General features: G+C 50.2%; 2 protein-coding genes across 4 annotated transcripts in view; both read right to left on the reverse strand.

Moving 5' to 3' along the window:
- Positions 1 to 21881, reverse strand: LOC118585410 (polyamine-modulated factor 1-like). The gene is made up of 5 exons (XM_036189945.1): positions 21543 to 21881; positions 5622 to 5727; positions 4641 to 4741; positions 1884 to 2079; positions 1 to 387 (listed from the first exon to the last, which is right to left on the reverse strand). The coding sequence occupies exons 1-5, from the start codon at positions 21866 to 21868 to the stop codon at positions 334 to 336; spliced, it is 783 nt and encodes a 260-aa protein (XP_036045838.1). The 5' UTR covers positions 21869 to 21881; the 3' UTR covers positions 1 to 333.
- Slc25a44 (solute carrier family 25 member 44) overlaps positions 21882 to 26126 on the reverse strand; it is a 15073-nt gene continuing 10828 nt past the window's right edge. For all 3 annotated transcript variants that reach the window (XM_036189943.1, XM_036189944.1, XM_036189942.1), the window contains one exon: positions 21882 to 24223. In XM_036189943.1, the coding sequence (XP_036045836.1) occupies positions 24032 to 24223 (192 nt within the window). In that variant the 3' untranslated portion in view covers positions 21882 to 24031. The remainder of the gene's footprint in view (positions 24224 to 26126) is intronic.

Consider the following 26126-nt stretch of genomic DNA (forward strand, 5'->3'; position numbering starts at 1 on the left):
TAGAGGAAGTTTATTTACAGATGTGGGGAGAACATGGCAAGTGCCCTTGGGCTGGCCAGCAAGGCGGCAATCAGTGTATACTGAAAACACTATCCCTGTCCAGTCCAGGGAGGGCTGGGGAACCAGAAGGAGGGTGTGGGGGCAATGCTTGCTGGCTGCAACTCCGGAGACAAAGCCTGGTATCTGATGCCCAGGGTGGGATGGCGGCGGTAGGAATCTGAAGGTAGTATGTGCGTGACCCCACCAGAACCTAAGCAGTGGGGATGGGGAGCTGGCTCCACAGGCCTTCCACAAGACCATGACTGCTCTCTGCTCTTGGGGCTCAGTGGCTCCTCACTCAGGTGCCCTCAGCACTGACAGCAGCTCCTTCTGCTCTCTGTGAAGAGCCTGAAACCAAAGAAGAGAAGAGATGTGTGGGGTGTGAGAAAAGCACACCCCATGTGCCAGGCCCCTTCCCAGCCCAGGTCCCCTAGAACAGCGTGGCTGGGTCTGCGGCTCACTGTTCATAGCGGGAAGTCCCTGCCACCCAGTAGGTATTCCTGGGTATCTGGATGCCCTGGCCACCTCTGCTGGGCCTCTCCAGAGCAGAATCCATGTGTAACAAGGACTCCCAAGTGGCTCCAGCTCCTTTGCCTTCACTGGAGAAGTTCTTTCCCCCTAGGCTGAAAGTGGACCCCAGGACATGCTGGGTAGTGCTCAATCACTGAGCACTGAGACAGTAAAGCGAGTCTGAAGCTCCCACCTATGGTCCAGCTGCTGCACTTCAGACAAGGCCAGGATGGAATCGGGGCTAGAGCTATGGGAGCAGAGCTGACAGGTTCAGGGACCATGGTTTGGACAATTTGTTGTTATCCAGGGAGACAGGCATGCTAAGGAGTCTCCTAAGGATGGAGGGGTTGGGGATCCAGCAAGGTGGCTCCAAGTACCTAAGGACCAAGCACTGGGAGACTGGAGGGATGGGGACAGGTCTTCCACCTGCAGCTACCTGTCTGAGACTAGAGCAGGCTACAGAAGAGCACACCAGAAGGAACCTGGGCACCATGATCCTCAGAAAGTGGCTGTCCACTGTCCACTGTATTAGGCACAGACTGGGCAGCTCCATAGCAGATGAAGAGGACCCAGAAGTAACAGTGACACTCGGGCCTTCCTGAGACATCTAGAACCGAATCTGAAGCCATTAAGAAGCGATTGCACGCCTGTAACCCCAGCACTCGGGAGGCAGAGGCAGGTGGATCTCGGGTTCGAGGCCAGCCTGGTCTACAGAGTTAGTCAGGACAGCCAGGGCTGTTGCACAGAGAAACCCTGTCTCAACACAACAACAACAAAGCAGTCTCACTACTCGGCACACCTGCCGCTTGCACTACCCAGCTCCACTGCCTCCAAGTCCCTTGGGACCAATTTCAGAAGCTGGCTCTTCTCTCAAAGGACACACACTTCCTGGCACATGTTTCCGAGCACCAGAGGCTCTGGAGCCTTTTTATCTACTTATCGTTTACATGTGTGTATTGTCCAGAAGAGGGTGTCAGATCCCTTGGAACTGGAGGTATGACAGTTGTGAGCCACCTTGTGAGTGCTGGAACGCCAACCCTGTTCTGGGGTCCTTCGGATGTGTGCTGTTAAGGACACCGCTGTGCCTGCACGCAGCAGAGGCTGAACCACTGGCCTCAGAGGGTGGACTCCACTCAGACAGAGGCCTAGGCTCTGCCCTCTGCTTGCATTCACTCAGCAGCTGCACAGGATCATGTGCTGTGGCTGGACTTCAGCACGAGTACTGAGCCGCAAACCTCGCATGTCCCACCAAAGGTGCTGTGGGCACAGCCCACTCCCCATGGGATCCCCAGGGGCCCCGAGACAGGAGACAACTTGCAAAGCACAGCACTTGCCTGCCATGCCTGCTGGAGAGCCTGGACTTGCTGCTGCAGTTCCTCCACCTGCCTGCGCCCCGCCAGGACGGTATTGGCCAGTTCCTGGTTCTTAGCCTCCTGTTTCCGAACTCGGCGGCATAGGGTGTCCCTTTGCTGCAGGAAGTAGGGTGCCATGACACTGCACAGGTCTTTCTCTGGGATTCCACTGGGTCGCCTGGGGAGAGGAACACATTATGATGATATTTTATTTGTGCTGAAATGTGATTTTATTTATATGTTAAAAAAATAAACTTGCCTGGGGATCAGAGCTAAGAGCAAGCCATTTAGCAGAAGTCCGGCTATGGTGGCACACACCCTTAATCTGATCACATGGCAGGCAGTCTCTGTGTGGTCAAGGACACAGGCAAGCGGTGACCCAAACCTTTAATCCCAGTACCAACCATAGAAACCTAGAGGTCTATATAGACAGGTAGTGATGAGGAGGTCATGTGGTTGGGTTTAGAGCCAATGAGAAGGTAGAACAGAAAGACAATAAAAAGACAGGTCACGGCCTGCAGTGGTGGTGGCACACACCTTTAATCCCAGCCCTCAGGAGACAGAGCCAGGCGGATCTCTGTGAGTTCCAGGCAAGCCTGGGCTACAGAGTGAGACCCAGGACAGGCACCAAAACTACATGGAGAAACCCTGTCTTGAAAAACCAAAACAAGGGGTTGGGGATTTAGCTCAGTGGTAGAGCACTTGCCTAGCAAGCGCAAGGCCCTGGGTTTGGCCCTCAGCTCTGGAAAATAAAATAACAAAAAAAAAAAAAAAAAGGCAGGTCACACAGGAGACGGTCTCTCTCAGGGGAAGGAAGGACGGCAGCGACTGGTAAGCTAAAGGCTATTCGCTAGTGCTCTGATCTCTTGGGCTTTTAACTCTGTACTTGGCTCTGTGTTTCTTATTTAATAAGACCGTTTAGGACAGGGAGGGAGGAATGTAAGTGTACAGGAGGTTCTGCCTCTAAACCTAACCAGTAACTGTCCTACTTTGAGTCCTGAGCTAGGCTAGGACTCTTCGGGATACCTTCTACCTCCCCAATCCGCTCCCGATGGGAACTGTGGCTCCGGCCCTTAGCCTCCCTGCCTCCAGGCACCCCTCCAGGCCTCCTCCCTCAGTTCCCCATACAGCCTGCTTCTCCACACACTCACCCATCTCCAGCACCCTAGAATTCACAGTGGCTCTCCAGACCTTGCCTCTGTCCTTACGACCATGAGTCCATGCTGGTCCATTTCCCCAACAGACTATGAGTTTGGGAGATCTGGGGGAGGCAGGATGACCTTTCCTAGATTGGGTGGCTCCTCAGAGAGGGCCCAGCCTCTTAGAGGTCCTGTGAGAGCTAGTAAGTGATTTAGGGAGCAAGATTAGTCAATGAGCAAAGACTGCTGCAGATTCTTCTACAGATTCCTTCAGTTATAAAATTTCAGCTGTCCTCTGACCCTACACATGTCCGTGGGATACACCCCCAAAGAATAAATGTAATTTTAAAATTTGAGAGGTGCGGGCTGGGAGCCGCTGTGCTGGTTATTTGGGCACTCTCTGGGCTGAGAGAGCCAGAGGTCCCTCAGCCAAGCATCCACTTGGTACTTCCCCTGGATGGCGGCCACCTCCCTGACAGCTCCTCACAGGGAGAAGGGCCAGACACTCTAGTCCCAGGCCCAAGTCACATGCTGACCTCAGCCTCACCTCCCCACCTGCTTGTCCATCCTGAACCATGCCCTAATCAATTCTTTTTTTTTGGGGGGGGGGCATTCAAGACAGGGGTTCTCTGTGTAGCTTTTTCAAGTTTCTTCAGCTGACCTTGAACTTACTGGGGGCTGCAGAGATGGCTCAGGGGTTAAGAGCACTTACTGCTCTTCCAGAGGTCCTGAGTTCAATTCCCAGCAACCACATGGTGGCTCACAGCCATTGTAATGAGATCTGGTGCCCTCTTCTGACATGTATACATAATAAATAAATAAATCTTAAAAAGAAAAAGAATGTATTTAAGTGGATGGAGTTTTGCCTGCATATATGTATGTGCGCTGCATGAGTGCTGGCGGGGCCAGAATGAGCAGCTACACGGGTGCTGGGCACCAAACCCTGGTGCTCTGGAACAGCAGCCAGTATTCATGATCACTGAGCCATCTCTACAGCTGCCAGGTGAGGGAACTCAGTGAGATCCTGTATCAAAATAAAATGTAGAAAGAGGGCTAAGGCCCTAGAACTCTGCCTAGCCTGCCCAAGGCCCTACGTTCAGCACCTAATACTATAGAATAATAGAAAAGGTATATGCCAACTGTAGCCTGGGAGCTGTAGGTAGGCAAGGGGAGGGAGTGGAAGGCTCCTGGAGCCCAGGCCACTCTGGTCATGACCGTCCCCTGCCCTCCTCACCCCAGGCACCACTTCTCTGTCCAGCACACGGCAGACCAGACAGCCATGCTGTCCGATGCAGTGCCCGCTGCCAAGGGCAGCTTGTTCACGACTGAACACACTGAGAGACAGCCCATGCTTCCGAAGTATTGCACAAACAAATGAATGAAAGCCACGTGACTGGTCACCTAAAGGTCCACAGGGCCAAAGCTGACCTGGCCCTGGAGCCCCCACTTCTGCTGGCTCCTGTAAGGTCCCGGGGCTCCCAGGAAGCCTCGAACGGTCCCGTTTCAGAGGCCAGGAGGCCAGGAACTCAGACATGGGTGAGAACTGGTCTTCTTCCAGACACTGAAGCACCCTGCTCAAGTACCCTCTACCTGTTCTCACCAGGCTGGCTCTCCGTGGTCTTTGCCTTCTTCTACGATCTTATCCAGGGAGTTGAGGACAGCTTCCAGGTTCCCTTCCTCTTTTATTTCTGAGATCTCCTCCTGGGCAGAAGAGAAGGGCGAGCTGTGAGGACTTCATGCACACTCTCAGTGGAAACGTGCTGAGCTGCTAACAGCACTGAGGAAGACTTTGGCTAATTTCTATCACTCTCCTGGATAATCTAACTTCTCTACAACGTGTGGTTTTTAGAATTAACACAAGGAAATAGAAAATAGCAAACACTGACCCAGAAACTGCGTGTAAGGAGGGGTAGCAGATGCCTTTGATCCTGGCAGTCCAGAGCAGAGGCACACATGTCTCTGTGAGTTCAAGGCCAGCCAGGGCCTTGTCTCCCTCTTGTCTCCGTGCCAGCAGGCACCTGTTTAAAAACCGTCCTGGAGCGACGGCACAGCGGCTGACTTCCTAGGAGCACCATGGGACTCTTTTTTCCTTTTTGAGAAGGCTCTCACTGGGTGGCCCTGGTGGCCTTGAACTTATTCTGTAGCCCAGGCTGGCCCCTAACTCACAAAAATCCACCTGCCTCTGCCTCCCGAGTCCTGGAATTAAAGGTGCGCGCCACCACACTGGGCAATCATCCCAGTAACTGAGACATGAGTGGAGTGGAGCTCTGTCCTTTGGGGCATTCCTAATACTTACTACTCAGTTTATGAATCAAGGGCCTCTTCAGAAGCTGGGCGTGCAAAAGTGGGTGAGGCCCATCCGGCCCTGGCTGAGCTCGCACTGCCTCGGCTGGCAACTTACAAACACAGTTATATTACAGGACGAGGGGAGAAGGCGGCGTCTAAGACACACGGTGTTTGGAGGGGAAGGGTGCACTGGATGACAGTTAGGAGCTGAGCAGACAGGGACTGCCATCTTGAGGGAGCTGAATACAGAGTGAACGCTAAGCAAAAAGGACTTTCTGGCCACTGTACCACTCACCCGGATGGATGTCTGTAACTGCGCCACAAACTTGTCATAGACACTCCGCGTCACCCCAGGATCCACCTGGTGGAAGTGTCGGTAACAGTTGGTGAATCTCTCGAAGCTGTCAGGAAGGAGACAAGCAAACCTGGGGTGAGCAGCCCCGCAGCCAGTCACCTCTGTGTTTATCATTGACACCCAGGTAATGGCTGTGGGTACAATGTCCTCCAGTGACAGCTGGCTGCTTCTACTCCAAACTAGGGCTCTGGTAGCATTTACAAATGGGTTATGGCAGACACTCAGACACCTACCCTTGGAGGAGATCTCCCTCCCTGGCCAGCTTACCCCTCTCTAAGTCAGCCCAGCAGTGAGAGGCGCTCTCGTGACTGAGCAGACATTTCTGCACCTCGGTTCTTCCTGGTGGATAGATATGAAGGAAAGCCTAATGCTGTGGCAGAAGCTGCCGTAGCTTGAACAACGTAATCCAACAGTTTGAGCCACGTCCTGAGCACGTCCAGAACAGGCCTGTGATGACTGGGGGCTCTGGTTAGAGCAGCCTGGGCTAGGTGTCTGCAGGGACGGCCTCAAATGAGGCCTAACTGGACCGCCCTCCTTGGCTGTTAGCGTCTTTTCTTTCTTTCTTTCTTCTCTACCTGATTTCCCTTCTTTCTTCTTCAGTTTCTCTTGGATTACTAAGCATGGTTAGTCTTGTTGGTAGCTGTGCGAATGTTTGCTGAGCCAAATGAGAAGTCCTGCTGGAACTGCCCTTTAGTGGGTGTTTTGGCCTGTCTTGGCCATGTGCAGCTGTGTCTTCATAGACCATACTCAGGAAAAGTGGGTGGTGGGTGGGGCGGTATTGTTTGCTGTGCTTTTATTGAAAGGTTGAAAGATGTGAAGAAAAAAACAAAAACAAAACAAATGGGTTATGGGGCTGGAGATGTAGTTCAGTTGGAAGAGTGCTTGCCTAACATGCATGAAGCCAAGTTTGACTACCAGTACTGCATAAACTGGGCTGCAGGAACACTTTTCTAATCTCAGCACTTGGAAGATGAAGGCCAGAGGTCAGGAGTTCAAGGTCAACCTCAGCTACACAGTAAATTCAAGACCAGCCTAAGTCACATTACATGAGACCCGGCTGAAATAAACAAACAGTAAAAATAGAAGCAGGTTGTTGTGGTGATTTGAATGATGTCTTAGTGTCCTATTGCTGTGAATAGACACCATGACCAATACAAGTCCTCGAAAAGAAAGTATTTAACTTGGGGCTCATGGTTCCAGAGGGTAGTAGAACCCATGACCATCATGGTGGGAAGCAGACAGCAGAGAAAGACACTGGCCTGGCATGGGCTTCTGAAACCTCAAAGCTGCTGTAATCCCAACATTCAGGAGGCAGAGGCAGGCAGAATTTGAGGCCCAGCATGGACTACATAGTGAGGCCCAGGACAGCCAGGGCTACACAGAGAAACCCTGTCTCAAAAACTATGCCCCACAAAACCCTCCAAGTCTACCCCCAAGGCCACACCCTTTAGTCCTTCCCAAAAGTTTCGATAACCGGGGACAAAGCACTCCAACACAGAGGACTATAGAGGCTACGATCATTCAAACCACCAGATGAGCATGACTCCCACAGGCTCCTATGTCTTGATACTTGGTCCCTAGTTGGTGAACTGTGTGAGAAGGATTAGGAGGTGTGACCTTTGTTGGAGGAGGTGTGTCACTAGGGGTGGGCTTTGAGGTTTTAAAAGTCCACACCAAAGCCAGTGGTGGCGGCACACATCTTTAATCCCAGCACTCGGGAGGCAGAGGTAGGTGGATCTCTCTGAGTTCGAGGCCAATGTGGGCTACAGAGTGCGTTCCAGGAAAGGTGCAAAGCTACACAGAGAAACCCTGTCTCAAAAAACAAAACAATAAAAAAAGAGCCAGTGGGGTTGGGGATTTATCTCAGTGGTAGAGTGCTTGCCTAGCAAGCGCAAGGCCCTGGGTTCGATCCTCAGCTCAAAAAAAAAAAAAAAAAAAAAGAGCCAGCTTGCTTTTCTGGTGCAGAGCTGGCTGGCCTCCTGTGCACACTGAGAAGAAGGTCAAGGCCGAGGACTGTTCTGCTGTGAGGACAGAGGAGCCATGGGGGCTTGAGCAGAAGGGCTCTGCCAGCCAAGCAGACCTGAGGCCTAGCGGGGAGAGGCAGCGAGGAGTGGGGCAGGCCTGCAGCCGTAGCTCCATCCCAGTTGTCTAGTTTGTGTAGATTCCATACTGCTTGGTCGCCAACACTGTTGTGGGGCATCCAGGATCCAGCACTTTTCCACAGGGACGTTACAGCGTTTATAAGACACCATAATTTTATGTTTGGCCAATACATGGCATGGGCGTTTCCTAAAACATCACTTTCTTCCCTGAGTGTAGTTGTCAAGAAATCCACAGGGCATTCAAGCCATTCCCACACTGGCACTGGCCGAGGAAATCACCCAACATCATCTTCTGACCTCCCTGTGCGCGGCACTCGATCGCTCTATCTATCTATCATCTATCTATATCTATCTATCTATCTATCTATCTATCTATCTATCTATCTATCTAGTATCTTCCTGTGCTGTTAGTGCTGGTCTGACTACCTTCCTTTCTAGTTCACCTACCTGGGACTCTGCTGTAGAAAAGTGTCCCTTCTTATGAAGTGTGCACATTTCTGGGGTTCTTCACATTTACAGAAGAGTTCTTAAGTGACCCTTGTGGGCAGTCTGCCTCACCCCTCCCTGGGCCCGGTCCACTACTGGAGCTGAGGAGCAACGCCCAGCTTGACCCGGAGGCCGGAGTAGGCTGTGGAAAGGAACAGGATCTCTGGTATAAGCCACAATTACTCCCATTTCAATTTCAGCCTCCTTGGGCTGTATCATGTGTCTCGCCTCACATTCCTCCAGAGCCACAGGCTGAATGGCTGTGGAGACCAGGACCAAAACAAGATGCCCAGAACTCTGCTGTGGGCTGTGGGTTGGAAGGGTTCCCAGCATCTGTCCTTTGCATTGTCCTTTTGATATCTGAGCACAGTCACTCACGCATCCTAAGACATGTTCACCCTGGGATGGTGGGAGTCTGTCACACTGCTCACTGCCACTCCAGTGAGCATCTGTGTTTGCTGATGCCTCTCCCACCTACAGGCAGCCGCAGGAGGGCTATACCCACTGTCTAGTGGGCTACCAATTTACAGCCAACACGCAGAGACTCAGTATACCTCGAAGGAAAATGGTCTGAGAGAGAGACAGACAGACTGTGACTGTAGCTAAGTAACAGCGGGCTTACCATGCTTGAGGCCCTGGCTTCAATGCCCTCCACTGGGGAGAGCGACAGGGAAGGCAGGCCAGAGTTCTCCAGCTAAGGCAGGAAGCCACTGGGAATACAGAGTGCTCTTTGAGTGTGCATGCATGTGTGATGGAGGAGGGTGTCTCCTTCTATCACTCTGTCCTTCCCCCCTTTCTTTGAAATTTTATTATTTTCATTTTATATGGATGAGTGTTTTGTTTACACCATTGTTTACACATGTCTGTGCACCATATATGTGCCTGTTGCATAGAGATCAGAAGAGGGCACTGGATCCCCTGGAACTGGAGTTACAGATGGTTGTGAACTGCCACGTGGGTGCTGGGAATCAGACTTGAGTCCTTTGTAAGAGCAACAAGCCACCTCTCCAGCCCATCTGTTTGTTTGTTTTTAAAGATTTATTTATTTATTTATTTATTATGTATACAATATTCTTCCTGAATGTTGCCTACAGGCCAGAAGAGGGCACTGGATCTCATTACAGATGGCTCGAGCCACCATGTGGTTACTGGGAATTGAACTCAGGACCTCTGGAAGAGCAGCCACTGCTCTTAACCTCTGAGCCATCTCTCCAGCCCCGTTTGGTTTTTTTATAGAGTTTCACTATGTAGCCCACTCTGGTTTCAAACTTCTGGGCTCTAGTTGTGATGCGGCACGCAGGAGGCCTTGTGGGCTGGGCCAAGGTGCCCTGGTGGATATGGGAGACATGCCATGCAGGTGCAGTGGTGGGCTGCAGCGTGGAGTGGAAGAAGGTTACCCACACCATGGAGACACATGTCCAGGTGGAAAGTTTATAATAAAGGGAGAGGAAGGGGGAGACTGGGAGGGGGAGGAGGAGGGGGAGTTTTTTCTTTCTTAAGGAGACTTTCCGTAAGATGACATCAGGACACTGGGTGGGTCCCCAAGGGGAGGGTCCCCAAGGGGAGAGTCCCCAAGGGGAGAGTCCCCAAGGGACGGTTCAGAATAATAACACCAGTGATCCTCTGGCTCAGCCTGAAGAGCGGGAACTGTAGGCAATGTTGCAGGATGCATCCAACATGTCTTCACTTCAGTTAGGAGTGATTGCCTGGTATGCACAAAACCCTAGGTTCAACCCAGGACCACATAATGCAGCTGCTGGGACAGGCATACAATCCCATCCCTCAGGATCTAGAAGCTAGATCAGGAGTTCAGGCTTATCCTCTGCTACACAGGAGTTTGAGGCCAATCTGGGATAAATGCTATCCTTTTAAAAGAGAGGCAGACAACCAGGCACAACAGTATACACCTATGGAAAAATTATTGGGTGGTGCACACCTTTGATCCCAGCAATTAGGAGGCAGAAACAGGGGATCATGCAAATCGGAGGCCAGCCTGGTCTTAGTGAGTTCCAAGACAGTCAGGACTGTAAAGAGACCCTGTCTCAAAGCAAAACAACAACATCGGAATGCAACTTAATTTAAAATCCCCACTACTAGGGTTGGGGATATATCTCAGTTGGCAGAGTGCTCACAAAGCCCTGGGTTCCATCTCCTGTCCCACATCAAACAAAGCATGATAGCACAAGTCTGTAACCCCAGCATTCAGGAAGCGGAGGCAGGAGGATTATTCAGGCCAGCCTGGGCTGTATGATATGATACTCATTCTGAAAACAAAATAAAACCCAAAACATATCCATAACCTCATCACATAATAGGCAGAAGTAGGAGGATCATGAGTTCAAGGCCAGCCAGGGCTACAAAGTAACAACCTGTCTCAAAGCAACACCAACAAAGAAACCCATAAACTAAGTTTTAAAGCTAACTTAAGCTTTCTAGGTTACCAGGAAACTGGAGGTGGGATCCAAGGCCTCGAGCTTCCAAAGCTACTAACCAGAGTCCTCTTAATACACAATAGCTTTCTGAATTTCATTATCATAGGTTCATTTTTTCTTTTAAAATTTCTAGATAAAAGTAGCTATGCACAGTTGAGGCAGGAGTTTGAGGGCAGTCTCAGCAACACAGCAAAGCCTCCCTCTTCTTTCCTTTGCTTCTGGTAATGCTGGGGGTTAAACTCGGGGACCTTGTATATGCTAAGCAAGTGTTCTTCCCTCCAGCTGTATCTCCAGCCCTTGAAAGCCTGTGTCTTAAGAGAAAGCATCTAGCTGGCCATGGTGGTATACACCTTTAATCCCAGCAATCAGGAGGCAGAGGCAGGTGGATCTTTGTGAGTTCGAGGCCAGCCTGGTTTATAGAGCTAGTCCAGGCTCCAAAACTACAGAGAAACCCTGTCTCGAAAAACCAAAAAAAAAACAAAAAAACAAAAAACCCAAACCTAAAGAACAACAACAAAGAAAAAGAAAAAAGAAAAAACAGATTTTCAGTTACATAGTGAGTTTGAAGCTAGACTGTATTATATAGCAACATACTGTTTAAAAAAAAAAAAAAAGGGCCAAGTGTGGGATGTCTTTCTGTATGCTGTGAATATGTGTTGCTCCCACTGGCTAATAAATAAAGGTGTTTTGACCTATGGGAAAGCAGCTTAGAGGCAGGCAGGGAATCCAAGCAGAGATATGGGAAAAAGAAGGGCAGAGTCGAGGGAGACACCAGCCATCACCAAAGGAGCAACAAGATGCCAGCAAACCGGTAATGCCATGGCCACGTGGCAACATACATATAGAAATGGGCTAAATTAAGTTAAAAGAGCTAGCTAAAGTAAGCTGACCCACAATCCATACAGTTTTTAAGTAATATAAGCCTGTGTGTGCTTGCTTGGGACTGAGCAGCTGCAGGACTGGGCAGGACACAGGAAAACTTCCAACTGCACCAAGGGCTACAGAGATGGCTCAGAGGTTAAAAGCATTGGTTGCTCTTCTAGAGGTCCTGAGTTCAATTCCCAGCAACCACATGGTGGCTCACAGCCACCTATAATGAGATTTGGTGGTCTCTTCTGGTGTGCAGGCATACATGCAGGTAGAACACTGCATACACAATACATCTTTAAAAAAAAAACAACCCAGTATTAGGGCTGGAGAGATGGCTCAGCCGATAAAAGCTAGGCTCACAACCAAAAAAACAGAATTAAAAAACAAATAAGTAGGGGCTAGAGAGATGGCTCAGTGGTTTAAAAGCATGGACTGCTCTTCCAAAGGACCCAGATTCAATTCCCACCACCGACATGACAGCTCACACAACTCTCTGTAACTCCACCTCCCAGGATCTGACACTCTCACACAGACACATATGCAGGCAAAACACCAAGACACATAAAATATAAATAGATAGATAGATAGATAGATGGACAGACAGACAGACAAGAAAGAAGTAAAAGGCTGGTTGTGGTGTGCATGCCTTTAATAACCCAGCATAGGCATGCAGATCTCTATGAGCCCCAGTTCAGCTAGGGCTCTGTCTCAAAACAAACAAACAAACATCAATAAATATATGGAAACTCCTGAGGTGACGACAGTGGCCAATTTTAACCCAGCATTTTCTCTCAATTGGCATGTACCATCTGAACTCACTGAAGTGGCATTTCATTTTCTGAAGACCCAAGATAGGGACTGGGCTGGAGCTCAGTGGTGGGGCATGAGGTGCAGGGCTTAATGCCCAGTAACAGAAAAAGAAAACAAAGGATTCGCTGCAAAAGAGCTAAGGCTTTTCTTTACAAAAATTTAACTCCAGAGGCTGGGGAGATGGCTCAGCCAGTAACATGCTTGCCATACACACAGGTAAGAATATGTTTGATACCCAGTACCCATGTAAAAAGCCCGGGCTCCAGAGCCGAGCCAAGTGTGGTGGCTGATGCCTGTAATCCCAGCACTTTTAAGAGGCAGAGGCAGAGGCAGAGGCAGAAGGATCGTTTACAATTCAAGGCTAGTCTGAGTTCCAGGCTATCCCGGGTGATAGAAGGCTAGTCTGAGTTCCAGGCTATCCCGGGTGATAGAGAGACCATGTAATAAAAAAAGAAACGGGGGGGGGGGTATAGTGGGGGATCTGGACTTGTTAGCATGCACTCATTGTAGAGACTGGAGAAAGCTAGTCATTTGTCAACCTGGTTTTCTGTGTGTTTTGTTTTTGTTTTGAGACAAGGTCTCTCTATACAACACTAGTTGTCCTCCGGTTCTCTATGCAGATGCCCAAATACAACCTTATTGTTTTGTACATTCACCCAAAAGTGAAAGAGGCCCAGACAAGAAACACATAACACTGTTGGGCAGTATCACAAGTGTGCACAGTGCCAAGAGAGCCAAGAGGGCCAGAAGCTGTGTGTGGTGGTACACACCTGCAGCCCTCTATCCGGATGTAGAAGCAGAAAGAGCCATAGTGAGTTCTAGGCCAGCATGGGCCAAATGAGACGTCGTTTCAAAAAAACAAAACCAAAAAGCACAAAAAGCCAGGCTTGGCGGCTTATGCTACCATGCACGCATAGTGGGCTTCCCGATTCAACAGTTCCATAGTTTGTCCACCAGAGGGCAGCAGCGACCGGCGCAAAAGAAGCAGGGATCTGAAAACAATGAAGCTGGGTTATAAAATAGTCTGTCCAGGCCACCTGCAGTTACAGCTGCCTTGATCCCTTAGAAGGGATTCTCCAGTTGGTGATGTAGAGCAGTTGCCTAGAGTGTACCAAGCCATGAGTTCACCTCTCAGAACTGAGTAAAACCAGGCATGATGGCATACACCCTGTAGATCGTAATAATCCCAGCATCTGGGAGGCAGAAGATCAGAAGTACAAGGCCAGTCTGAAATACACAAGACCCAGTCTCAAAAACAAACAATCACTAACCAACCAAATACAAACAACTACTGAGCTCTAACAGCATAACAACAGAGCAGGCCAACCTCACTAACACAAATCCAAAGCACAATTCCAACTGTGGAATGAGAAACCACGTACACCTGAGCTTGGTACCCAGCACCCATATAAAAATCCCAGAGATCAGGAGGTTGAGATGATTAGATTCTTGGGGACTGATGGTCTGCCACCTAGTCTAATGGTCAAGCCCCAGGGTAGTGAGCAATCATGTTTCAAAAATGTCTGAATGGGTAAAGATAATTGCTGTCAAGACCGATGTCCTTCCTGAGTTTGACCCCTGGGATTCACACGGTAGAAAGAGAGGGCTGACTCCTAAAAGTTATCCTCTGACTCCCCCCCACCCCCACGGAGGAACAGACAAGCCTTTAGTGAATAAGCTTGGGATATCAGGTATTATAAGGTGGATGGCAGACTGATGGGGCTCCATGTACAGAAGAACAGATGTGCTGAGGCCCAGTCAGAGTGACTCCAGGGCAGTGCACTGCGTACACATGTGTGCAAAGATGCAGTAATCAGGAGACATTCAGAGGACTGACTGGTACCTGGCCTCACAAGAACCTTGCGGGGAGGTTCCATTACTGTCATCTCCAATGCTCAGATGAGCAAGAACTAGCAAACAAAGGCTTGTCCAAAGTCACTCGGCTGGGACATGATATAGCCAACTGGAATGTACACTCCACCGTTCAAGGAAGGGAGGGGCCTGAATCACAGTCACCTGGACTGACTCATGCCAGAGGGACTATAAAAGGGCCAAAGGGCTTGAAGCAGGGACCCAGACTGGCCTCCATCTACACTTGAAGACGCTTGCCTCAATCAAGGGTAGATTTAGGAGGCATGACTGAAATGATAGCCTGAAGATGGCAGAGACAGTGAAGACAGAGTAAAGTGGGTGGTCTGGAAACACATGAAGAGAGGGAGGGATCAGGCCAGGCCAGAGCACACTCTACACTGATGTAAAAGAGCCTGGTGTGATGGTATGTGTTTATAACACCAGCACTAGGGAGCTAGGGGAACTCACTGGCCACACAGTTGAGTCTAACTAACAAGCCTCCTGTCATGGTGATGAGGGACCCTGTCTCAAAGAACATGGTGGAAAGTTCCTGAGGAAAGCCACTAGAGGTTGCTGGCCTCTGGTCTCCACATCCACGCACACCCACAAGAACACACCCACTTTACCCTGCATGTGGCGGCTCACACTTGTCTTTTCAGCAGTGGGTGGACTGAGGGGGGCAGCAATGAGTTCCAGCCTGTGCCAGCCTCATGGTGAGTTTCAGGCTAGTCTGAGCAATGGAATGAAAGTTGTCTCCAAACAAACACAAACTAACTCAAGGGGCCAGGACCAGTTGTTTTTCCCAGTGGCCAGTTTTCTAAGACCTCTGCCCATATTATCCCACCATCCTGTGTTGACTCATGTCTGGCTTCAATCAGATCCTCCAAGTACATCCAATCTGGTAGCCAATCAGGGTCCTACCCTGCCATAAGCAGGAACCGTTCTCAATATTTTCAGTCAAACAGTCCCCTGACACCACAGTTGCCAACCATATGTCATGAGCCAATCACAAAATGATTCCTGTATCAGTAAGGGTCTATTCCCAATCTTCAAAGTATACTTAACCACAGCTGGAATTCCCCTAAGCAGGCTTAAAAGGGACTGCCTTACTCTCCCCTGGGTTGATGCCATTTTGGGTGGACCCCAGCATGCTGGTTTTTCTGTCTTGAGAACAAAGCTGCTTCCTGTAATGGCATATTGGGTGTCTCTGGTCATGGAGTGATCTAAGAACCCGACACAAACCACTCAGAACCCTTAGTGACTGACATAAATACAGAAACAATTTCTGTGTGACAACTTCTGTCATAGATATAAGCACTTTGCCCTTGAAATTGAAGACAACAGCTTGGAAGCATTGGGAGGAAGGGCAGCCAAGAACCCAAATATCTATTATGTCTACAGTGTTCTGCCTGCATGTATGCCTGCAGGCCAGAAGAGGGCGCCAGATCTCATTTCAGATGGTTGTGAGCCACCATGTGGGTGCTGGGAAATGAACTCAGGACCTCTGGAAGAGCAGCCTGTGCTTTTAACCTCTGAGCCATCTCTCCAGCCCCCTGTATCCATCTTTTAATTCTGGAGCCCAGCATTCAGGAGGCTGAAGTAGGAGGATTCTGAGTTTGAGTCAGCCTGGGCTACACAGCAAGCCTGTCTCAAAAATAGAGTCTGTAAACGGCTTGTACTGGCAGAAATTCTCTAATCTCCAACTCCACTGCTCCCGAGTAGTTTCATTAATAAACTTTCCTTTCAAAAAAGAAGTAACATTTACTGAGCCCTTTCTATACGGAGGCCAACTGAAGGGCCTACTTAACCAAAGAGGAGAATGTTCTCCTGAGAAACAACAGGGAAAGTGACAGGTCTGAGGACTTGCATTCGCATGCAGTGTGTGCAAGGCACTCCAGGCTCAGGCCTGAGGTTAAAGCTGTAGGCACAGCAGGAAGTGAGGCAGCGCCAGAGCAGCAGGACATGATGAGACCATGTGGACTGGAGTGTGGAGAGAAGACCAAAGCCGGAAGATGGTGTGGAGTCTGATGTCGCATCCAATAACTGCCCGGGTGGCAAGGCTGGAAAGGAGATTAGAAATGCAACAAGGAGCAGCATAAACCCCCAAAGAGGGCTGGAGGGTGGTTAGACAGCCACACTCCCAGACATGTAAAGGACCCAGGAAGAGAAGAGGGTAATCCACATGGAGCCTGACTGCTCTGTGGGACACTAAATGGAGATTTCCAGTAGTAAGTTGTTAGAGACAGAGGTCTGCCATTCAGGTGACGACTTGGGCTCATTATCCCAGAACCATCTCTTGAGTATCCACATGTGCTAGTCACTGCTCTGAGCGTCAGGGAGAATGAACACTGTAAGCCAGACCACACACTGTATGCAAGGAAGGTGGACTGTCACAGTCTGAACAGCAAATGACCCCTAAAAAGGGCCATGTATTGAAAGCTCCAGGCTTTGCTACTCAAAGGTGGTGGAAGGTCTATGGGGTAAACCCAGTAGAAGAAAGTTAGCTCATTGGGGCTGGATGGCTGAAGGGGATATTGGGACTGTGGCCCCTTCTTCTTTCCGGCTGCTAAGAGTTAAACTGTTTCTGTGTTTGAAAAAAAACCAAAGCAATTGTGGACTGCTAAACTGTGAGTGAGAATAAACCCTTCTTATTCAGGTGTCTCAGGCTTTTATTACAGAGACAGAAAGCTAACACAACCACAGGACATGTGAAGCAACAGGATGCTGAGTCCTGGGCGCTGTGGTCATGGGTTTCTGATTGTCTTTGCTGAGGGGTTTTCTGACAGCACATTGGTGGACATCATCTCTTTTTTGGAGCTGAGGACCGAACCCAGGGCCTTGCACTTGCTAGGCAAGTGCTCTACCACTGAGCTAAATCCCCAACCCGACATCATCTTCTTTAGAGGTTGAAAAGCTTTCGGATTCTGCTAACTCCTTTAGATTCCAACTGTTGAGACACAGTAGTATCTATGAGTCCAGGAATCTCTTTTATTTTTATAGTAGCCAAGTTGAGAACACTCAGATTAGCATCCACAAAGCATCTGCAAACATACTTGTACTTCTTCCTCTCCAGGTCTCCTCAGTCTATAACAAAAACGCCTCTGATTCAGCAAGTGCACCCTGCTGTGGGGTCAAAGACATCTTGCTTCATGGGAAAACCTTGACATTCCTAACACCGACTGGGATCACATAACCTTTCCACTCCTCACCCCTGCCTCCAGTCCACAACAGCCGGGTTTACAAGTGTGTACCACCACGCCCAATTTTGACTTTGTCTTTATATCAATACCATGCCTATTCCACAAGGGCAGGGACCTTGTTGGTCTGTCGCTGCTGTATATCCAGCAACAGTTTAGGCACCATCACTGGTCAATGATTATTTGTACTATAAACAACTTGAGGACCTATAGCCAACTACTAGGTCCTTGAGAAGACCAGAGTTTGGAAAACTAAACAAGAATGGGACACTGGTTGGAAACATAGTGAGAGTGTGTGATGCACATAAAATATTTACAAATGGAAAGATGACGCAGCCATTAAGAACACTGGTTGCTCTTGCAGAGGACCCAGGTTTGGTTCTCAATAGGGAGGCTTACAATCATCAATACTTGAGGCCCTCCTCTAGCCTCCGAGGGTACCAGGAACACATGTGGTGCACATACAAATACAGGCAAACAACTCATACCTTCAAAAAATTAAATCTTTCTCACGATTTTACTCTCCCTCTGATCATATACTGTAGGCAACAACATCTCTACCATGAAGATTTCATTTCCCCAGGGCCTATACACATAAACTTTATTTTTCAAAAATCTAGTTCTTTGCCAGGCGGTGGTGGCACACGCCTTTAATCCCAACACTCAGGAGGCAGAGCCAAGCAGATTTCAGTCAGTTTGCGGCCAGCCTGGTCTACAGAGCAAGTTCCAGGACAGCCAGGGTTACATAGAGAAACCCTGTCTCAAAAACCAAAACCAAAACCAAAACCAAATCTATTTCTTTCCCATCTTTCAAATTCCAGTTCCATTATCACTTCTTCAGAGTAGATTCCTCTTATCTTACCCAGTACTTTGTACCGTATCACCCATTCACTTATCTGTTCATTATGTTACCAAGCCCTGTGATTATATCATATCTGTAGCACCAAATACAGAAAAGGCACAAAGATATCTATTAGGAAGAAAGCATGGCTATTTTTTTTTTTTCAAGACAGGGTTTCTCTGTAGCACGAATTGTTAGAAGGTCTTATTAATAAAATCAAACCTGAAGCCAGGTATTGGGGTGAATGCTGGAAGATCAGAGAAACAGAACCAACCACAGCCACCTCACCTCAGCAGTTCCTCAGCTGATCCTGTTTCCTCAGACTGGAAACCTCTGAGTCCTCATCCAAATGGATCTCAGCTGACTGCTGCTCTAAAGCCTAAAAGTTTAACCAGCTCTAGTTCCTCATCCTCACGACTTATATACCTTTCTGCTTCCTGCCATCACTTCCTGGGATTAAAGGCTCTTGTTACCACACCTGGCTGTTTCCAGTGTGGCTTAGAACTCACAGAGATCCAGACAGATCTCTGCCTCTGAAATGCTAGGATTAAAGGCGCGCGCCTTTAATGTGTATGTGTGTATGTGTATGTGTGTGTGTGTGTGTGTGAGTGTGTGAGTGTGTGTGTGTGTGTGAGTGTGTATGTGTGTGTACCACCATTTTCTGGCCTCTGTATCTAGTGGCTGTTCTGTTCTCTGACCCCAGATAAGTTTATTAGGGTGCACAATATTTTGGGGAACACAATATCACCACATTTCTCTGTGTAGCTTTGTTCCTTTCCTGGAACTCATTCTGAAGCCCAGGCTGGCCTCGAACTCACAGAGATCCATCTGTCTCTGCCTCCTGAGTGCTGGGATTACAGGCGTGCGCCACCACCGCCCAGTTTAAGTCTTTCTTTTTCAAGACTTGTTTTTATATGTGTGTCTACCTGCCACAGGTGTGCTGGTGCTGGAGGCCTGAAGCGGATGTCAGACCCTGGAGCTAGGGGTTACAGGCAATTAATTATAAGTCGCTAGGCCTGAGTGCTAGGAACTGAACTTAGGTCCTTTGGAAGAGCAGCAAGTACTCTTAACCACTGAGCCATTTTTCAAACCCAAGATTTCTCTTATAAATTAGGTCCATGGGAGTGGGGGTGGGGTATGTGTGCACATGTGAGGGTGGGGTAGGTCTCCCAACAGTTCTGAAGAGGTTTCAGATCCCCTGGAGCTGGAATCATAAGTAGATGTGAGCTCTTTGACCTGGTGGCCGGGTCTCCAACTCTAGAACTCTGCAAGCACTGGACATGCTCTTCACTGCTGAGCCATCCCTACAGCCCCTCAAGGTTAAAAAACGTTTTAAAAAGGGCTGGAGACGCGCTCAGTGGTGAAGTAGTTGCTTCAGATTCAATCCCTAGCACGCGCGCGCACACACACACACACACACACACACACACACATTGTAAGCTAAGCTGCCCGGACTGCAGAAAAAGGTGGTCTCTTTGGTTTTTGGTATTTCACTTTGTTATCCAGGCTCCCTCAGCCTCCAGGATGGCTGTGATTACAGGTGATGTGCCAGGCCTCAAAGATGGGAATGCCCAGGGTTGGAGATATGACTCAGCGGGTAACAGCACTTTTTGATATTACAGAGGACCCACATGGTAGGTTCACAGCCACCTGTAGTTCCGGTTCCAGGGGATGTGATACCCTACTCAGACCTCTGTGGGCATCAAGCATGTGTGTGGTGTGCATACATGCAAACAAAATACCCATACCTAACATGAACAAATCTACTTAACATTTTTTTAAAAAGGGAGTGTTATTCTTCCCCAATTCTCTCCCCTCACTGCTAGATTGAAGAATGAACCACTGACTACTGAGCTGAACCACCTGCCCGGTTTTCAATTTTGAGATAGGGTCTGGTTAAATTGTCCCGGCTGTCCTTAAACTCACAATCCTCGCGAGTAAATGGGATTATGAAAGTGGGCCACCACGCCTCACAAATGGAAATCATTGAGGTCATTGGATCATAGAAGACCCGTGGTGGGTGCAAGGGTATCAGCATCCGGGGCGCCAGCGTGGTGGGATGAGGGGCAAAACTCTCGCTTTAAAACTGTCCGATGGTCGGGCGGTGGTGGCACACTCCTGTAATCCCAGCACTCGGGAGGCAGAGGCAGGTGGATCTCTGCGAGTTCGAGGCCAGCCTGGTCTACAGAGTGAGTTCCTTAAAAAATAAAAAAATAAAAAAATAAACCTATCCGAAGAAGGGTTGGGGATTTAGCTTAGTGGTAGAGCGCTTGCCTAGCTCCTCAGCTCCAGGAAAAAAACAAAAAACCTGTCCGATGAAATGAGAAAGTCGGCAGTTCCTCCTTGGGACTCTACGCTGGCCCCAGCCTCCCGCGGCGCCTTCCACTTCGGCCACCGGCGCTCTGCGCACACGGGCGCCCCGCGGCTGCGCCGGGAACCAGAGGACCCTCCAGGACGCCCCGCGCTGCGCCGGGGACCAGAGGACCCTCCAGGACGCCCCGCGCTGCGCCGGGACCAGAGGACCCTCCAGGACGCCCCGCGCTGCGCCGGGGACCAGAGGACCCTCCAGGACGCCCCGCGCTGCGCCGGGACCAGAGGACCCTCCAGGACGCCCCGCGCTGCGCCGGGACCAGAGGACCCTCCAGGACGCCCCGCGGCTGCGCCGGGGACCAGAGGACCCTCCAGGACGCCCCGCGCTGCGCCGGGGACCAGAGGACCCTCCAGGACGCCCCGCGGCTGCGCACGGAACCAGAGGACCCTCCAGGACGCCCCGCGCTGCGCCGGGGACCAGAGGACCCTCCAGGACGCCCCGCGCTGCGCCGGGGACCAGAGGACCCTCCAGGACGCCCCGCGCTGCGCCGGGGACCAGAGGACCCTCCAGGACGCCCCGCGCTGCGCCGGGGACCAGAGGACCCTCCAGGACGCCCCGCGCTGCGCCGGGGACCAGAGGACCCTCCAGGACGCCCCGCGCTGCGCCGGGGACCAGAGGACCCTCCAGGACGCCCCGCGCTGCGCCGGGGACCAGAGGACCCTCCAGGACGCCCCGCGCTGCGCCGGGGACCAGAGGACCCTCCAGGACGCCCCGCGCTGCGCCGCCTGGCGGGGGGTAGAGAACCCGACCTCCGCAGGCTAAGCCGGGGGAGAATCCGGGTGCAAGGCTTTCGAGGAGCCGCCGGGATCACGTGACTGAACCAACCCGATCTCGCGGGATTTACCATCCCGAGGACAAGCCCTACCGCCACCACTTCTCGCTCCTATTGGTCTCCACCTACCTCTTGGGGGCGACCAGTTTCTGGAGAAAAGTGTCCACTATGGTGTCGAGGAGCTTCACCCTGGAGATGGTCGTGTCGACTGGCACAGATTCCGGAGATGAAGCCTCAGGCTCCCTTTCCACGGCCTCATTACCATGGCTCACCTCAGCCATGTTGAAATCGAACCGCCAAAATGAATCGTCCCTGCAGCCCCTCCCACCAGGACCTCTGATTGGAGGCAAGGGAGTGCCCATCACTAGACCGGATGGGGCGGGGCAACTGCCAGAGGAGGCGGGTCTGAAGACACGTAGAACCTCGGGTAATTTAGTTCCCGGCTGGGAAAACATTCTCAAGCTGAAGTTTAGGGGCTCAATAAAAACTTTTAATTACATTTCAAAAATTTCATACAGTGCAACAGTGAATATTCGCAGCTGATATCCTCAAGAGTCCATTTCATCAAATGCTTAAGTTTTCTTCCCCATGTCCCTCCAGTTTTCCTGTCTTTTCTAGATTCTAAATTAGGTTATGGACCAAAGGGCTAAAATTTCTGTTTGCTCCCCAGTTTTGGAAAAACGCGCGCACGCTGGCCCGTCCTAGTCCCTGACGTTGGGGGAAAGCAGGGGTCAGGATGGGGGAGGTGCCTTTACTTTACATGTATTGTTCTTCAAGCGGAAAGAAGGAACGAGAAGACAGGAGGATTTATACACTGCACAGGCAAATGAAGTCAGGAGGAAGAAATAACCTAAGGGATGAGAAGCAAGAACCTCCTGTGCTGTCCACACTCTGCCCCAGTAAGGAAGGGCCAAAGAGGAAAGACAATTGGGGCAAAAGTCATGATAGTCTTCCTTGGGGGTCTCCTTGCTTCCATTGTGTTGACAATTCTTAATGTAGAGGTGAGGAGCAGGAAGATTCAAAATGATCTGTGGGCTCCACCCTTCAGACGATCAGGGACAAAACTGGAGGGCTCTCTCAATAAAGTGCAGGAAGTGGGGGGCCTGGCAGCATACTGTACAGCCAGGACTCAGGAGGTGGAGGACGATCGATCAGGAGTTCAAGGGCATCCTCTGCTACAGAGTGAATCAAACCCAGCCTGTCTCAAAACAACGACTATGCTGAGACAAAAGAAAAGGGTTCCAAAGGAAACAAATGCAGACTGCCAGGAGAACGGGTCTAGTGAGGACGGAAGAATGGAGCAGCAGTAGAACCACAAGGCTTCAGTTAGCTAGCACCTTCCAAATTGGCACCATGGCATTTCCCAAGGCATGGGCCACTAGAAAAGGTTGAAAGCATCACCCAGGCCATCAGCTTCCCATTCCACATGCTGTGCCTCTCTCTCTGCCTCCAGCACAGGCTTGGAGGCAGAGAAGAAGCTCCTGAAGGAGCTTCACAGATTTTGGCAGTATGAGGCTGTGGGCCTGGCCTTGGGTGCCTTCCTGACTGTTCTTTTTTCTGTTGCCAGCACAAGGTACCATGACTGGATGACACGTCACAACCACAGACAAGAAAAACAAGGAGAGTTCCTATTTCCAGAGTCCCATTGAGACCTGTTGTTCATCTGAGTGACAGGTATGTGGGTGACATCGCTGCCTGGGGCTCAGAACCTCCTCTGCTGCCTCCGGGGCTTGGCTCAGCTGGCCTGAGGAGATAACAGTGAGGAACACACACCCTCTCATTACTTTCCAAGCCTGGGGCTCTTTCAACCTGGCTTCAGGGCAACGTTCCAGGTCCAGTATCTTCCAGAAAGTCTGATCCACTGAGAACTGTGCCCTCCACTGTAGTCTCCTGGGCCATTGGAGGCCAACAGCCCATTCTTGTCTTCAGGTTCCCAGACCTGAAGGGACGGGGAAGGGATAAAGAATTTGGATCGATGTCACAGTTTTCCACTTCTTCACGGAGTGGGTTCCAGTCGCGGGCCTGATGCTGTCAGGATTAGTTGCCTGGTTCACAGATGTCCAACTATGAACACCAAGTAAAGCCTTGACGTTCCTCCTAGTGACTCTTGCAGAGTGTTTGCTGCTCCTACTTGTACCCCAAAGGCAAAGCAGAGTAGTCCAGCGGACAACTCAGTCCCAAATTTAAAGTAAGCAAGCATAAAAAATATATCTTGGGCAGTTGCTTAGAGCCTTGGCTTAAAGACTCTATGGGGAAAAAGCAGGGGACAAACAAAGTCTATAGCAGCTCTTCTCCAGGCCTGAAGGATGACCACAGAAAGGGGCACCAGTGAGGGGCTAACAGGTCCCGTGGAGGTCGATCTTCAGGCTGTGACCAAGTACAAGGACCTAGTGAGGGGCCCAGATCTGCAGGAGAAATAAAATTACCGGGAACAGGGAAGCCAGGCACGGAACCTCTTCAGCAAGAGCAATCCAAAGTTTCTTCTCTTGTCCCAGATAGGCCACCTGGCTGGGAGCAGGATGGGTATGTGGTGGTGGCATTCACAAGGGTACTATCCTCCTTGCTCTACCCTGGCCCAGAAGAATGTGTGAAACCATAGGCTCTCTGACCACCACTGGCTACCAGTGTCTTGAGTCCACCAGCTCTGGCCGGAGGCTGAGTTTCTTGAGGCTCTCGTAGCCCACCACAATGACGATGGTGGAGGGTGTAGCCGAGATGATTCGGGCGGAGAGGCCCTTCATGAGGCCCCAGGGCCCCTCTTCTGCCATCAGCTGTCTGAAGGTCAGGATGATAGAGCTCTTGCCTTCCACCTGGAAAAGTCACCACAGTGAGACGCTACCAACTGTCTTGGGTCACAACTGCTCTGCTCACCCACACTGTATTTCGGGCTCAAGTAGGGACTCCAAGGGCTAGACTCTGCTTCTGGGGACAGCACAGTGACTTCCTCTAAGCTCTGGTGACAGACAACCTGAGTTTACTTAACCCTTCCTACAGGCAGACCTCTGTAAATCTGAGGCCAACCTGGACTATACAGTGAGTTGCAGGCCAGTCAGAACTCTATGATGAAACCTTGTCTCAAACAACAGACTGCCAATAGCGTTGTCTGGTAAAAGCATGCTCACTAAGTCCCAGCTTTCCCTGTCTCAAGCAAACTATCGGCTGTGAGTCTTTAGACTAGGTGCCTCTCTCTGTCTCAGGAGGCTGCCTTCATTGCCCGGTAAGGGCCTCAGGCAGCTCTACCCATCCATGGCTGGCTCTGGTCATCAGTCCCTCTCGGCTTCAGGGCCAGAAGCCTCCACTCTGTCCAGGGTTGTCACCCAGCCAGTAGCCAGGACAAGGATGTTTGCCCCCCTTTCTCAACAGTTCTATCTCCTACCCTTCCTCCCAAATTAGAGCTATAGAGGCCAGGTCGGAGCACTTCTGCCAACACAAGACAGACTGCTTATTCAGACCCTCCCTGTCAGTGCATCTTCCCAAGGTGATCCCAGCCGCGTCTGCCATGGCCCCTACTCTACCCTGCCTTCCTCAGCATCTCCTCCACACCTCTTTTCCCCTCCAGCATCTCATCTCATCTCTTTGCTTCCACAACCTCCGTTAGCCGTGTCAAAGGCATTTTCAGCTTGGCCTAGACTCTGGCCCAGCAGCCCACAAGGCAGAGACCTGCTTTTCCTAGGACTGCCTCCTAAAATCCCAGCAAGGATAAGGACAGAATGGGGCCAGCCTTGGTGCTCCAGGATAAAGACACTGGAGGATGCATCTGCATCCCAATCAAATGCCAGTGTATTTGTCTTCAAATGTTGGAGGAAGCAGCACTCTTTCCTAGGGACAAAAAATCTGTCTCTGCTGCCCCTCTTTGGATACAATAGTGATACAAAAATACTTTGCCCCAAACTGTTAAGCTTCCTTTCCTTCCTTCCTATCCTCACCACATCCCAGTGATCCTTCTCTAATACATCTTTTCTTGATTCTCTACCTTGCATCCTCAGTTACCCGAGTTACACATTAACAGCCCCCTTACTTTACACCTAAGACTTGATACAGCAAACTTACCCTTTGCATATCATGTATCATATTCAGATCCCATGTCATGGTGCTAGCTGCTTGTCTTCAGAGCTGACTTTAGACAGGGATTACAGTTTCTGGGCAGCACCATGAGTTGTCAGGGTTTTGAATGAGTCTACACAGTACAACTATTTAAAAACAGTCTCAGGCCAGCAACATGGCTCACTGCTTACCATCAAGCCTAATGACATGAGTTCAATCCCCTGGAACTCACATGGTGGAAAAAGAAACCAACTACTGCAAGTTAACCTTTGACCTCTACATGTATATTATAGTGTGTATGTGCGCGCGTGCGCACACACACACAATCAAAAAACAAACAAACAAAAACCCCCAAAAGATTCACAGCTGGCATAATGGCATGCCCCTTGAATCCCAGTACTTGAGGGTGAGGGTGGGGAAAATCAAGAGTTCAAGGTCATCCTCAGCTACAGAGTAAGTTTGAAGCCAGCCTTGCTGAACTCTGAGAATTTGTCTCAAAATCAACACAAGGCCAAATACGGAGGCACCTTCCTGTAAGCTCAGCACTCAGGAGATCAGGAATTCAAGGGCAGCATGAGCTATAACTTTGAGGTCAGACTGGACTACATGACACTCTGTCTCAAAAACAAAACCAGAAAGAGCTGGGGAGCTCAGTTGGTTCAGGACTTG

This window comes from Onychomys torridus, chromosome 6, assembly GCF_903995425.1.
Source record: "Onychomys torridus chromosome 6, mOncTor1.1, whole genome shotgun sequence".
Lineage (NCBI taxonomy): Eukaryota > Metazoa > Chordata > Mammalia > Rodentia > Cricetidae > Onychomys > Onychomys torridus.

Bases quoted from the DNA above. Each gene is read 5' to 3' on its own strand.
- LOC118585410 (XM_036189945.1), bottom strand. From the start codon at position 21,868: ATGTTTTCCCAGCCGGGAACTAAATTACCCGAGGTTCTACGTGTCTTC. The intron at 5,728-21,542 runs GTAGGTGGAGAC...CCTTCCTGACAG, and splicing joins AAACTGGTCGCCCCCAAGAG to CTTCGAGAGATTCACCAACT. The intron at 2,080-4,640 runs GTGAGAACAGGT...TCCTCTCCCCAG, and splicing joins GACCACGGAGAGCCAGCCTG to GCGACCCAGTGGAATCCCAG.